Source organism: Mesoplodon mirus (genome assembly GCF_964341445.2).
Source record: "Mesoplodon mirus genome assembly, chromosome: 5".
Lineage (NCBI taxonomy): Eukaryota > Metazoa > Chordata > Mammalia > Artiodactyla > Ziphiidae > Mesoplodon > Mesoplodon mirus.
This window is the reverse complement of record NC_138980.1, coordinates 76881231-76896623: the sequence shown is the minus strand read 5'-3', so window position 1 is coordinate 76896623 and position 15393 is coordinate 76881231. Positions and strand designations below refer to the sequence as shown.

General features: G+C 35.9%; 1 protein-coding gene across 1 annotated transcript in view; it reads left to right on the top strand.

Annotated features, from left to right (window-relative positions):
* The window catches only part of ADAMTS19 (ADAM metallopeptidase with thrombospondin type 1 motif 19), a gene marked incomplete at its 5' end in the record, with an annotated part of 282396 nt that overhangs the window by 55742 nt on the left and 211261 nt on the right, over positions 1–15393 (top strand). Inside the window, 3 exons of the mRNA XM_082623301.1 lie at positions 6071–6243; positions 7849–7932; positions 8607–8764. Of these exons, the coding sequence (XP_082479427.1) occupies positions 6071–6243; positions 7849–7932; positions 8607–8764 (415 nt within the window). The remainder of the gene's footprint in view (positions 1–6070; positions 6244–7848; positions 7933–8606; positions 8765–15393) is intronic.

Here is a 15393-nt window from a genome sequence, read left to right as displayed (position 1 = left end):
ATCTTGAAGGTTAAAATTAGCAGAGGAATAGGAAGAAGAGTCAAGATTTACTTCTTTGAATTTTATTCTCAGTATCAGAATACTTTAAATCTGGAAGTTTCAGTGGCTCGTAAACATTTCCAACCATCAAATCATGGTCTCTGTTTGTCTGCCAATTTTTCACAGAAGTAAAATGGGGTGACTGTTTTGTATACTTCCTTATTACTTCTTTTGGCAGAGATCTGTGGCATTAGCAAGAAGGATAAGGAAAATGAATGATTTCTATTACATAAGTAGGACCTGAAAGTCATAGTCAGCATTCAGTGGTTTCCCTAGGAAAAATATTTGGACATCTAATCCAGACATCTCAGTGAATATTCACTGATATGAGAAATATTTCCCTATAGTATCTGAGGAAATGTGAATTTATTGAACAATTTTTGGTGTAAAGACTTTAAAATTTGACTTGGAGATTCAAAATTAGGTGTTCGTGTAGTTAGTGCCAAGATAGCAATTCTAACATTGGTTATGGTATCTGAGGCTGATTTAGGTATATAAATTGTGATAATAAGTAACATTTGCAGAGGCCATAGCATGTTCATATCATCAATTGTCTAGTATGTTCAAATTCAGAAAGAATTTCAATATGTTTCTCTTTAGATATATTATCTCAAATTAATTTATGATCTCTATTTTCTTTCACAAAAGCTCATGATATCAGTCTGTATTGGAATTATCTTCACAAGTGGTTAAGTGAATCTACCTCTGTGTCACATTATTCAATGTACATGATCAAGTCAATTTAAATAAGACACATCCCTCTTCTTTATTCTAAGAACTGTAGACACAATGGAGATAAAAAACAGCTGAACAAAAGTCATAGTATGAACAAGCAAAAGAAAGGTTTTTATATCGTGAAATGATAACAGCAACAACTTGGATTTAGTCCATTTAAGGAGATTGCCTTGTGTGAGTTATACTGAAAATCTGCACTATGCAACTTTCGAATCATAGTAAGTTCCAGCTATTCTAATTACTCATGTATACAGATGACATAAAGCAGGCTTTGTGTGCCATTATGCACAGAGGAAACATTTCTAGAAAATTCTTATTTTTGATAGGTTTATAAAGCATAAATACACAGTTCATATTTGACAGACATTGTTCATAAACTTCCTAATTTTTTTTAAGGCATGACTGTTATATCTTAATTGACCTGTTTGGATCAAGCACTTGCATAGAAGGAGTGCCAAGCTATCGTCAGTTGGATGCTTTACTGAACTTAACTATTTTCGATGCTTTTTAAGGGTCTAGAAATTTAAAAATCATTTTAAAATTAGCAATCCATGAAATAAAATATTCATTTACTTATCAGCATAAGTCTAATTGCAGTTCTTCCCTTCTTACTTCAAGCTGATATATTAACATATTAAAAACATGATTCAGATTTGGATAATGTTGCAGTAATTGCCTTTTCACAATGGAATCATAAAGCATATTTGTATTCAACTTGGCCTTTGCCCTATTTCCCTTCATCATGTCAATGTCTTAAGTGTATTGTGTTTGCATGTATTGATTACATAAATATTTTTTCTAAACAGGCACTTCATAGTTTAGGATGACTTTGTTGTGTTCTTTTATTAACAGATAACATAGAGGAAATAAAGGCACATGAGGTTGAGAGTCAGAGGCCCTGGATTCAAGGCCTAGCTTCAGTCTCACTCCAGCTAGGTACTCTTCTTCACTTCCCTTGAACTTTTGAACCTTAAATTCTTTATTTGCAACATAAGCAGAACCAGTCACCTCACAGGGATACAGAGCTAAATGACACAGCTCTTATTCTCAAGAAGTGACCAATGTATTATTTTAGACAAACTGGTAAATGAGTAATTATACTATCTATAATAAGAACTATGACAGACTCAGTACCCAAGATTCTAAGCTTCTGTTATTTGGTGGGGGGCGGGGGTTGAGCCTCAAAGATTAAGTAAAACTTATCCAGACTATAGGGAGGAAAGGGAACAGAGTGTGCAGGTTAAGAAAATGAACTTTGGGGTCAGACTGCATGTGTTCAAATCCTTATGCTGCTGCTCCCTACCTATGTGACTTTGGAAAACTTCCTTGATCTCTCCAAAGCTCCATTTACAATATACAAAATGGGTGTAGTGGTACCCAAACTTCAGGGCAGTTGTCCAAATTAAATGAGATTATGTGTGAAAATGGAAAACATATGTGAAAATTTAGTGGGCATTGTTAGACAGGAAAAGAGCATTTCAGGCAGAAGGAACAATAAATACAAAAGTATAAAGGCAGGGGAAAGCATCCAGTGTCTACAGTGTGGACATGAGACACAAGCCTGGAAAAGTAGTCATGAATGAGATAATGAGGGAACTTGGGGGCTGTGGTAATAAGGAGTTTATCTGGAAGGGAAAATGTGGTCTTTGAAAACTGTAAGCAGGCAAGTGACATTATCAATCAATATATATTCCTTAACATTTAGTATAAGCTTGTGAGTATGTCTGCTACTCTGTGTGAACAAGAACGAGATTTATAGAATTGAAGAAAACCGATCTATTTGAGCAGGATATAGAGATCATCTCTATTCTAAGAGCTAACTTAACCCAACCACTACTGAAATAGTTTCCGTATGCCAACCATAACGGTTGTGGAGATGATTGTCAGTATGTGGAGGGTATTATGGGGAGCACATCGTGAGCACTGGTGAATACACATTTAAAGATCTTTTAACTGAAAGCGTGTGGTATCGAATCTATTGTTTTTATACATGCAACTGGGTAGAAAATGGTCTCAGGATTGAGATGAAGAACGAGCTCAACGTGGTTGATGTAGACAATGAAGACATCAAAGGAAGCAACTTAATAAAAAGATAACTTCAATATGCATGATTTTCACACACAATGGCTACCTTATATAATGGAGTCATAGAATCATGGTATTGGGATTCTTAAGAAACCTAGAATGTTCCAAATAGCCTGTTTAAATATAACGTGCAAATAAGGATGTAGCACACTGACAGTTTGGAGCCATCACAGCTATCATTAGCTGGGGCAATAAAGGTAACAAACTTTTCTCTCTCTCCCTTACATGGTCTCTTTATCACTCTTGATCTGGTCGAAAAGCCCAGCATTTTATAATTATCCCCCCAGTTTCATATTATCTCTCCTTTTATTTTTCTTATGTTTCTGTCTCCTCCATGAGCATGTCTTCTTCCATATGTGCACCCCCTAAATGTAGGCATTTCCCAAGACTTCCTCCTTTTCCTCCTACTTCTCACGCCACATGCTTCCCTGGGGTGATAGAATCCAAATCCATGGGTTCAACTTCACTTACACATTGTTTAGTTCCAAACTCTATCTCCATTTTAACCTCTCTCCTGACTGTCAGGTGTTTAGTAACTTCTACTGAGATGTCTCTCAGGCATCTCAGACTTAAAAATCTACGGCTGAACCCATCATCTTTCCTTCCAAACTGCTCTGCTGATATTTCCCACTATCTACCTTGTCACTCGAAAATAAACACTAAACACCCCACACACACGTAAACAACAGCAACAAGAAAGAGTAATTCTAACCACCTCCCTTTTCCTCTTTTTAGTCTGATTAATTTTGCTGAGGGTGATGTCTGCTTTCTAATATGTTGCCTATCATCTCATCCTTTCTATTCCTACCACTGTGTGATTTTTACACAGAAGATCAGTGATGTAGCCATCTAGGAGAGCTGCCAAATCTGTGTGTCTGAGTGTCTCTGTATCTATCTATCTATCTATCTTCCCCCATAATCAGTTTATTAGGTGTTGACCCTGCCAAGATGAGCCTTTTCGTATACCTGTAGGAATGTCTCCTACTAAATATTATAAGTTTATATGACAGTATACAAATATATAACCATAAGTAGGATTGTGATTACAATTAGAAAAACTACAAAATTTATTCCTAACTGTTGTAGATCTTAAGATACTAATAAAACCAATTTCTTATTCTGTCCTTCATGAAGGCCTTTGGTATTAACTGCTGGTACTAAATATGGATTCATAAAATTTACTTTTAACTATAGTGATTCTGTTGCAGATGGCTACTGTTGCTTTGGTCCTTTTGCATTTTCTTGTTTCATAATATCAATATAATGCTTATTGTTGTTAAATAAGGAGTCTTTGCATTTATTTTCATAACACTTGTTAACTTAGTTAACTGACTCTACTTGACATTTGGATAAAACTTTGTTTGTTAAATAGATTTTTAGTCTGTGTCCCTGTGACAAAAAAAATGAGAAACCATAATTTATGGAGATATCTGAGAACAGTGAAGTTTCCAGAAATCGTGGCAGGATCTACTTCATGTTAGAGCTCAGAGCTAACTCAGTTGGACCTAGAAATTAGTAATAGAAGGGACCCAGTAGTTCAAGAATAGAAGAGATAAACTAATCCTGGCATCATGAAACAGTGTTAGAAGGCAAGTAAGGTGGAATAGGTAGTAGGATAGGATAGGATAGAATAGAATAGAATAGAATTGACATCAAAGTTAAAGTACCTGGAACAAGACTCAAAAAAGGAAATTTATCAGAAACCAAGATGATGGACTGGAACTATGAGCATACATACAAATTCAAAACAAAGACATGTTCATGGAAACGTGACTAACTGGACACACATTTTTATATCCATGGGATTCCACTAAACACACATGTTTACTTCTGGGGACTCCACTAAAATTAGAATACAAAAATATAAAAGATGTCGGCCAACAAGTACAAGTTTGGGAAAGAAGATGACAGCTATTTAGTGACATCAACAGAATTTTGGTAAATGGCAAGGAGAGGAACAGGTGATAGCTAATATAACAATGGATTGTGGAGATCATTGCACAATTCTAAAAACTTGTCAAGGATAATTGAATTGTACTTTAAATGGCTACATGTTATGGCATGTAAATTACCCCTCAATAAAGCTGTTAAAATCATAAATTCGTTATTAAGGTACCACATGCATACAGGAAGTTGCACAAATGATGTGTCCAACTGCTGAATTTTCCCAAAATGAACATAACCATGTAGGTATGACTCAGATCAGAATATAGAAAATATCAGCACTGTAGATGTTCCCCTTCTGCCCACTCCTAGGCACTAATCATCTCTAGCTTAGCCATTCTGGGGATTTTAATTTATTTAATTTACTGCGGTTAATTTGCATATCTCTGAAGACTAATGCGATTGAGCACCTTTTCATATGCTAATTAGCCATTTGGATCTCCTGAAATGGCTCTTCAGATTTGTGGCCAATTTTTCAATTGGGTATCTGTCATTGATTTAGAGTAGCTTTTTATTACTTTATTATGGAAAAGTACTGTAAATATCTTCTCCCACTTGGTTGCATGCTTTTCATTCTGATAGTGGCATATTTTCATAAACAGAAATGCTACATTCTTATGTAGTTAAATTTATAAATATGTTATTTGTGGTTACTGCTTTTATTTGGCCCTGTTTGAGGAATCTGGTACCCTGAGGTCATAACTTCTATAATCCTGATGGAAGGCAGAACCAATTCCTGTGTAACCCATGTATAGTTTGAGTAAATAGGGGCACCTGCCTGACATTAGGATGCATGGGTCAGTCACTTCAGGCACTTCTGGCAAGTAGACCTTTATTTTGTCACTGATTTAAAAATGAAAATCATGGTGTCTTTTATATATGGAATTATTTTATTTATATGAATCTCTGTGCTAAAAATTTTACAAATGTGATCTTATTATAAGCCACCCACAACTCTAGAAAGCAGGTGATATTGTTATTCATTTTACAGATGAGGAAACTAAGGCTGACTGGGTGATGTTAGTTTCCCAAGTGGCAGAGTTAATAAATGGTAGAAGTCCAGTCTGTCTGATTCCACAGTCATGTTCCAAAGCCAAATGCTCATTTAGATTCCCTATATGCAGGGAACTTATTTGCTCTTGCTCACCATTATATCATCAGCACATGTTGGTATTTGATAAGCTTGCTTTTTAATTATTGAAGAAATGGAAGTTTTTTATTCACTTTGCTAAAATAGAGGCACATTTGAAAAATTTCTGTGTTGCAGATAAAGGAAGAACTAGATCTAAAAAAATAACAGAAAGTGGAAGAGGGAAACGATATTCATACAAATTACCTCAAGAATACAACATAGAGACTGTAGTGGTTGCAGACCCAGCAATGGTTTCCTATCATGGAGCAGATGCAGCCAGGAGATTCATTCTAACCATCTTAAATATGGTAGGCAAACTTTAAAGTGCGCTTGGAATTTTTTCAAGAAAACTCTAAGGAAGAAATGTGTGAGTATAATGAAGTTCTTTAAAAATTAACTCATTACTATTCCTTTCTTTTATTGACATCAGTAAAAAAATACTTCAGGTGTACCAAACTGATCCATCTCAAAAGAGATATCAAAATAATAATTCACGTCCTCTAGTAAAAATCCTTATTGTTAATTTGATGTGGCAAACCTTTTTTTCTATTGTTCTTTTATCTCTTTTTGTGCCTTTCTTTCTTTTTTATAAAAGGCCATTTGTTTAAATAGCAGAAATGTTATATTTGTTTATATGCATGGCCCCACCCAAAGTACTATAGATTATGAGGTGGAACAAAAATGGAGGTTGGTAATCCACTGAGTGCTTATATAGGTATGTAAAATTGCATGTCAGATATAAAACTAGTTGATGAGTAAGACCTAATAGCTAATAGTTATTAGCTGAATCACATGTAGCTAACTTTGGTTGATAGCTTCTGGACTGTAGAAATCTAACTTGTACCTAGGATCTTATGGATGCTTACTACCACATGAATCCTTTGACTTAATTGCATACCCTGTTGGGTGAACTTCCTTCAAGACAGAATTAGAAGGTTGTCGTGAAGAGTGGTTCTTAGGGAAGAATAAACATAAATGAAAGCCAAAGGCAAATGTCCATTTATAACTTCAGTTGCCGTATTAAGCAAGGTGAGAACTACTAATTCAAGGATAAATATGTTATATAAAATTACTATTTTTACTATTTTTTGCTATAGTCTGGCATGTTTTTTTTTCAGTGAACTTATTTTCCCACACTTCAGTCATTTGTGTCTGTGTTCAGCTAACTGCTGACCACTCAAACAGCATTCTGTAAAGGGTAGACAGGCATAGCCTACCAACCTCAGTCTCTTTTAAATAGTACTATCTCTGAAAGCGTGGGTTTGGTGTGCCAATTTTAATTTTCTATTATAAATTAAATACTCAATTTTACCAAAAAAAATCAAGGTACCACATAAAAAATTTGCCTTCCTTTCCAGCATTGTTACACATACCATGTTTTGGGAAAATCAGTTATAATTATGACCTGAAACCGTTAAGCAACAATGGCCTTGTCTTCATGGACAGCCTTGAAGGGAAGAGCTTTGGAAAAACCCTGTTCCTATTTGGCAGTTAACCTTGGGGAGAAAAAAACTCTAAGGAACAAATTGGGAGGCGGCATAAAGCAGGCTGAATTTCAGGACGTTTTCTCAGAAGAAAGGACACTGGCATTTTGTTGTCTTAAGAAAATTTCTAGGGTTTAGTTACTAAAATTTTTCTCTTAAGTATCATGAAAAGCCCAACGTTCCCTCTGCACCCCATTGAAATGCCTAGATTATCAAGGCAGCAGTGAGTATAGCAGAATGCTAGGTCTAAATTTCTTGGTATCTAAAATGATTTAATTATTGCTTATTAAGCCAATTTTAAAATAATTAAAAAATTTTAATATATAAAATTGCTCAACTGAATTGAGACTTCTCCCATGTCTGGGCTTTAAGAAAAATTAAGATGTTTTTCAGTTTTATTTTAGGATTTTTATTTTTATTTGTTTTTAGGTTTTTAACCTTTTCCAACACAAGAGCCTTGGTGTGCAGGTCAATCTTCGTGTGATAAAGCTTATTCTGCTCCATGAAACTCCAGTAAGAAAGTCTTGAGTTTTTCATTCAATTAAGTGGGTGAGAAGTTGTGTTCAGGTACTTTTAAGTAAAGGGAATGTTAGGGATTTACTTTTTATTGACTTGAAATCCAGAAGTATCCACTGAGTCACTTAAAGTATACATAAAACTGGCCGTTAGTCTTAGTTAATACCTCAGTTATATTCCAAAGTTGGAATGTTCTTAGTTTCCAAGAATCCTGACAACAAACCTTAACTTTGCAAAATGCAATTTTGAAAAATCATTTTTAATGACAGTTTTATTTTCTTATTTAAGCATGGGCTTTATCTGTAATTCAATTTAAACAGAGACTATTCTGTGGCATCTTTTTAGCATGCTGCTTATCTGGTACTTTGGAAAACATTTGTTCTTAAATTGTAAAAATAATGAGTGATTTAAGTCTAAAAGTTCCACATTCTTAATATTCCATTGCACCTCTCTTCTTCTTCAGAATAACATTAAACAGATTTTATAATTACTGTACCTTCACAAAGTTTTAAGAGTTTTAGCTCAGGCAAAATTAATCCTGAATGTCTTCCAGGTTCTAATTAATGTTATGGTCAGCAGTCTGCTTTAGTAATTCAGGAAGTCCCCTCAGTTTTTAGTTTTTTGTATATCTGAGAATAATTTGCCTTGAAGTGAAATCTCTTCTTTTGCAGGCAGATCTATATATTGGGCATCATGGAGAGAAAATGCTAGAGAGCTTTTGTAAGTGGCAACATGAAGAATTTGGCAAAAAGAATGATATACATTTAGAGATGTCAACAAGCTGGGGAGAGGACATGACTTCAGTGGATGCAGCTATACTTATAACAAGGTAAATTTTCCAAAGCCAATTAAATGACATTCTTAATTTGATGGCCATGCTGTTAATCCTATTAATCCCTTCATAGAATGCTTTTATTCCAGATTTTCTGTTCCAGAAAACTTTTGGCATAATGCTATTAGTCATTTCCCTCAATTCATAATAACTGATTTCTGAACAGCCACATATTGGCTGGTATATTGACTAAACATTAGTTAATTAATTTCAAAAAAAATTAACCTCAATTTTTAATGTGAAGACGTAGCCAATGATGATGATAAGTGAAAACGCTGGTGAATTTTGGTGGAACTTTGAACTTATGAACCTACGTGGTATGTTTTTCAGTCATCACCATATAAAGTATCCAGTATGTTAAATGGAGCAATTGATAGACTTTCTGGTTCCATCTGAGAAAAAAGTTTCAATTAAGTCTCTAGCTAATTAATTTTGAGCCGTATTGTGAGTTTCCGTACTACTCAAACATTTGTATTGCAGCACTGAGTGTAAATATAAGAAGGTGAAATGATGAGCAACAATTAACTCTCTATGAGCACTCTGTATGAGTAATTATTTACAAGTTTGTCTTGCTTAGAGCTAGTAAAAATGAATGGTAGTTCACTGTTAACTAGCAATTTAATTTTAGTGTCAATAATGTTGACATTTCACATCTCAGAATACACAGTGACATTTAAACATGATTTTCTGTAATGAGTCTATTGAATTTGTGATAGCTTCTTGTTGCTGAATTGTATAAAAACTATTCTACTTATAAATAATTCATAAAGATGAAATAATCTCTATGCAAGAACACAACTGGACTTCCATTTCCAGCTTTGTAGGTGTACCTGATACTGGACCTCTACAATAAACAACCATAAAACTGGAAAACATTTATGAAGCAACTACTTGCAGTTACTGGAGAATGAGCAGTGCAATCTCTGAAAGAAGGAAAATTTCCTAAGTAAGCCCCACAGCCAAGCCAACTTTTTGCCTGGGGACAATTTTTTGACTGGTACAGCAAGCTGGAATCTAGGTAGAGCACAGCGGTCCTGCTGAAAGCACCAGAGAAGAGGATCCTTTGTGGGCAGATGTGCCAAGAAGTCCTTGTGCAGATCAACTGTGAGGACTTTGCAAGGCTGGTCTAAATAGACAGAGATAGAAACTACCCAAAATTTATCAGGGTGCTGTTGCTATGGAGTTTGGATGTTAAAAAGGTACTAGAAATTGAGCAGATTTGGACCACAAGAGTGGAACAGCCTTGTTTAATACCTTGTCATCACTCCTGGCATTTATCTGAGAAAACAGAAAGGCTGTGCCTACACAGTAGGCACCCATGATCCAGAGAAATACCCTCTCTTGAACTGTCCTAACAAAGCCTAAAACCAAGTCCCAGTAAGGTATTCAGAGGAGATGGAGTTTGGAGGTTGAGTCCCACCAGTTTACAAAGGTTTGGGAATCATCTTGAGCTTTTGGTAGATCCTCCCTACCAAGGAATAAACTCAAACCTACCTACATTCAGAGTGAGGAGCAAGTAAAACAAGAGACAGCACTCTTCAGAGGAAGATAAGAGAATCTTGAATCTCTATAATATATCATATACAACGTCTGGAACATAATGAAAATTAGCCAAGCAAAAAAACATGAAAATGTCAAAATGTCAAAGAAAAATAGTCAGTAGAAACTGACCCCAAGATAGCTTAGAAGTTGGATTTACCAAGTAATGTAAATACTGGACCTCTATCATTGGAATCTCAAAAGAGAGTGAGAATGTGTAAGAAAAGTATTTGAAGATGTAATGGCAAAATGTTTTCACAAATTTCATGAAAAACAACAACTTAGAAACCTAGGCATATCATAGAAAAATTGGTCAAAACCAAAGATATAGAAAAAAAAAAGTGAATTGGCTAGAGTGAAGGGATACATTACAAAGAAAACAATCTTAAGGTGGATAACTGACTTCCTGTTGGAAAAAAAACCCCAGAAGACAGTGAAGTGATATCTCTAATGTACTGGGGGGAAAAACCCTATCAACAAAAATTCTTAATGAATTCTTAAGGGTATTTTCTTAATGTATGAAAGTGCATCTACATACACATACACACCCAAAAAGTCTATAGCTAACATCACAATTAATGGTGAAAATCAAAATTTTTTAAGACTGGGAGCAAGGCAAGGATGTCCACACTTCCCACTTCTGTTCAGTATTGTGCTGACAATCATAACCATAATCAGTGTATTAAGCTGGCATGGGGGGGTATAAATACTGGGAAGAAAAAATAAAAAGTGTCTCTTCACAGATGACATGACTTGGTACAAAGAAAATTTTAAGCAATCTAGGAGAAAAAAATGCTAGAATTTATAACTGAATTTTACAAGGCCACAGAATATAAAGTCAATTTAGAAGAAAATTTGTATTTATATATGGTAGAAAGAAACACTTGGGAAAATTTTACAGTAACTTCCAAAACCATGAAATATTAAGCATAATTTAACAAAATAAAATGATATCTGTACAGCTATACTTAGATAAGTTAAAGATCTAAAAAAGGTTTATTCAGTGGAAGACTAAATACAGTAAGTCCCCTACATACGAACGAGTTCCGTTCCAGGAGTGCATTTGTAAGTTCAATTTGTTCGTTGAGTCTGACAGAGTTAGCCTAGGTACCCAACTAACACAATCAGCCATATAGAACTGTACTGTAATAGGTTTATTATACTTTTCACATAAAACTTAAAAAACAAACACAGAAAAAAAGAAAACATTTTTAATCTTGCAGTGTAGTACCTTGAAAAGTACAGTGGTACAGTACAACAGCTGGCATACAGGGGCTGGCATCAAGTGAACAGGCAAGAAGAGTTACTGACTGGAGGAGGGAGAGGAGGTGGGAGATGGTAGAGCTGAAGGATCATCAGCAATAGGAGACGGAGGGCAAGCTGCAATTTCACTCACGCCTGACACTGATGGCAAAGGTTCTGGTTCCTCGCTGGATTCAATTCTATCTACGCTCTAGAAAAAACAATCCAGTGATGTCTGGGTAGTAGCTCTTTTTTTCTCATCATAGATGATACGGTAGCACTGGATTGCATTCTGAACAGCTGCTGCAACCTTCGCGCACTGTTCTACGTTCAGGTCCTGTGCCTCAAAAACTAAGAGTGCCTCCTCAAACAAAGAAAACCCCCTTGCCATTTCCTGCATCGTGAATCTCTTTGGTTCTTTAGTTACTTCTTCTTCCTCTTGTCTCTCTTTGTTCTTTCTCTGGGCCTCCAATTCCACCAGGTCTTCTTTAGTAAGCTCCTCTTGCTGCACAGCACGGAGTTCAATGAGGTCATCCTCTTGCAGATCTAGCTCCATCTTCTCCCTGAGGGTCACTAAGTTGCTGAAGGCCTCTTTGGACTCCTCATCCACCTTCTCAAATCCACAAAAATCATGAACAAACTTCAGGCAAAGGTTCTTCCAAACCCCATTCATGGTGATGCTGTAACCTCACGCCAAGCAAAGTCAATGTTTTTTATGGCCTTGTAGATGTTATGCAGTAGTCCTTCCAAAATTGTTGCAAGGTTGTTCCTGATTCGTCAGTCGCCTTTACTGCCTGATGAAAAGTGTGACATAAATAATATTTCTTGAAAGTTGCTATAACTCCCTGGTCCATAGGTTGGATAAGCGACATAGTATTCAGTGGCAGATACACTACTTTGACGTTGGGATAAAAGTTGTCCACGAGTGGGGGTGGCCTGGAGCATTCTCGAGCAGCAAGAGAATGTTGAATGGGACATCCTTCTCCAAGCAGTTTTTCTCTACCTCCGGGATAAAGTGGTGGAAAAACCAGTCCTGGAAAATGACCTGTGTAGCCCAGCTTTGGAGTTACTCTTCCACACAACAGGAAGAGAGCACTTGGCAATGTTTTTAAGGGCTCTTGCGTTCTCTGAATGATAAACTAAGAGAGGCTTCAACTTCATATAGCCAGAAGCATTGCCACCAAACAACAGTTAGCCTATCCTTTGCTGCTTTATAGCCTGGCATCAACTTTTCCTCCTTAACTGATGTAACTTTGGTCTGGCATCCTTTTCCAGTACAGTCCTGTCTCACCCACATTAAAAACCTGCTCAGGGCTTCCCTGGTGGCACAGTGGTTGAGAGTCCGCCTGCCGATGCAGGGGACACGGGTTCGTGCCCCAGTCTGGGAAGATCCCACATGCCGCAGAGCGGCTGGGCCCGTGAGCCATGGCCGCTGAGCCTGCGCGTCCGGAGCCTGTGATCCGCAATGGGAGAGGCCACAACAGTGAGAGGCCCGCGTACCGCAAAAAAAAAAAAAAAAAAAAAACTGCTCAATTAAATATGTGTCTTTATCAATAATTTCTCAAAATTTCAGGAAATTCCTGAGTATCTGCACTCACTTCCTCACCACTTACTTTTACATTGTGAAGGTTGGCTTTAGCCTTGAACCGATGAAAACCAGCTGTGGCTGGCATTAAAAGATGCGCCCTCTGATTCTTCGCCGTGTTTCTTCTTCAAGTCTTCATAAAGGCTTTTAGCTTTCTCTTGAATCAGCATTAAGCTGAGCGGGACTCCATGCTGATGCTGGTCCAGCCTCCACACACTGAGAAGTTTCTCTATCTCCTCCATCACTTTTCCACACTTCTTCGATATTATTGTTGACATCATCGGCACAGCAGACTTCACACGTTCCATGATCTTGTCCTTGTTCTTTAGAATTGTGCCAGTGGTTGAACGATTCCTGTTATAAGAGTTTGCGAAGTCTACCATTTTTTTGCTTTGTTCCACTCTCTCAATTATTTTCACTTTTATTTCCATCGGTATCGCTTGGTGCTTCTTAATAGTACCAGCTACATCACCGCTGCTTTTACGCTTGCTTCTGGACATCCTGGTCTTGAAATAAAGATACTGTACTACTGTACTGTATACAGTACTGTAGAGTAAAGTATACAAAAGCACAGCCAGTTGTAGAGGATGCATGCACATGACAGCATATGCCAGACATGTGAAGTAACTTATGTGATTGGACATGCGAACGCACGTTCACATCTTTGAAAGTTCTCAATTAGAAGGTTTGTATGTAGGGGACTTACTGTGTTGTCAAGATGTCCATTTTCCCCAAATTGACTTATAGAGTCACTATAATCCCAATGAAAATCTCTGCAGGCTTTTTTTTTTTTTTTGTAGAAATTACAGTCTGATTCCAATATTTATTTGGGATACGAAAGGACCTAGAAGAATCAAAACAATTTTGTAAAAGAAGAACAAATTGGGTGGACTTACACTATCTGATTTCAAAACTTACTATAAAGATTTGGTAATCAAAACAGGATGGCTTTGACAGAAAGTTAGCTATAGAAATCAGTAAAACAGAATAGAGTCTGTAAATATACTCACATATATATGGTCAGTTGACTTTCAGTAATACCACCAGCATAATTCAAGATGAAAAGATAGTCTATTCATCAAATTATTCTAGAACACCTGGATAACCATTTGAAAACAATGAATCTTGGGGAATTCCCTGGCAGTCCAGTGGTTACAACTGCACTTTCACTGCCATGCCTGGTCAAGGAACTAAGATCCCACAAGCCAAGGGTTGTGGCAAAAAACAAACAAAAAAAACACCCAACCCTGCTTGAGTGATGTTAATTCATAATGGATCATAGAACACTACAACTATAAAACTTTTATTAAAAACAAAATCTTCATGACTGTGGGAAGGGCAGTGATTTCTTAGATTGGATACAAAAAATCATTAAACAAAAATTATTAAAAATAATCGTTTGGGCTTCTTGAAAATTAAAACCACATGATGTCCAAAAACATTGTTATGTAAATGAAAAGACAAGCCCCAGAATTGGAAAAGATAGATGCAATACATATATCTATTGAAGAATTTGTATGCATAATGTGTATGCATATTTACATATATATATATATACACAATAGATGAATATTTAAAACTTTAAAACTCAATAAGAAGGGTGATCAACTATATATGACCCGTTTTTATCCAAAGAGTAGCTGGTAATCTTGAGTTGACTATTTGACCTCTTTGAGTCACATTATTATGAGGATACTAGTACAGAGTGAAGAATATAAGAACTTGTATAACATCTAACATATACTGAACATTCAATAATTTTTTCCAAACATAAATAATTGTATAAGATCCTGTTCAAGCTTTTATTAATGTGGACAACATACTAGCAAAAATATCTTTTGTCGTATTATTATATAATAAATGTTTTTAATTGATAGTTGGTCAGCCCATGGTTATTATTACATTTCATATTATCTTAGACACAGTTAAGAATCATCTGCTATGGCTGAAAATATTCTCTAGTGATTGAGAACATTTGATGGGGTTAGTTTAATATATTAAATATTACTAGTATTAGTTTTATGAACAAATTAAGGTTTAACTTTAAATGAGAAAATAATATGTAAAATTCCTGACATCTAGGAATTGTGAAACAAGTATGAGTTCCTTTTTCTTCTTTTAGCTCTTTATATTCAGTGAAAATTTATTTTATAATTTACACTTTCCATTTCTGTAGAATGAGCCTGCCTTGCCTTGGGATTTTTACTGTAAGTTCACTGAAGAGTTCAATAAAATACTGACACTTTCAATGTTTTATATA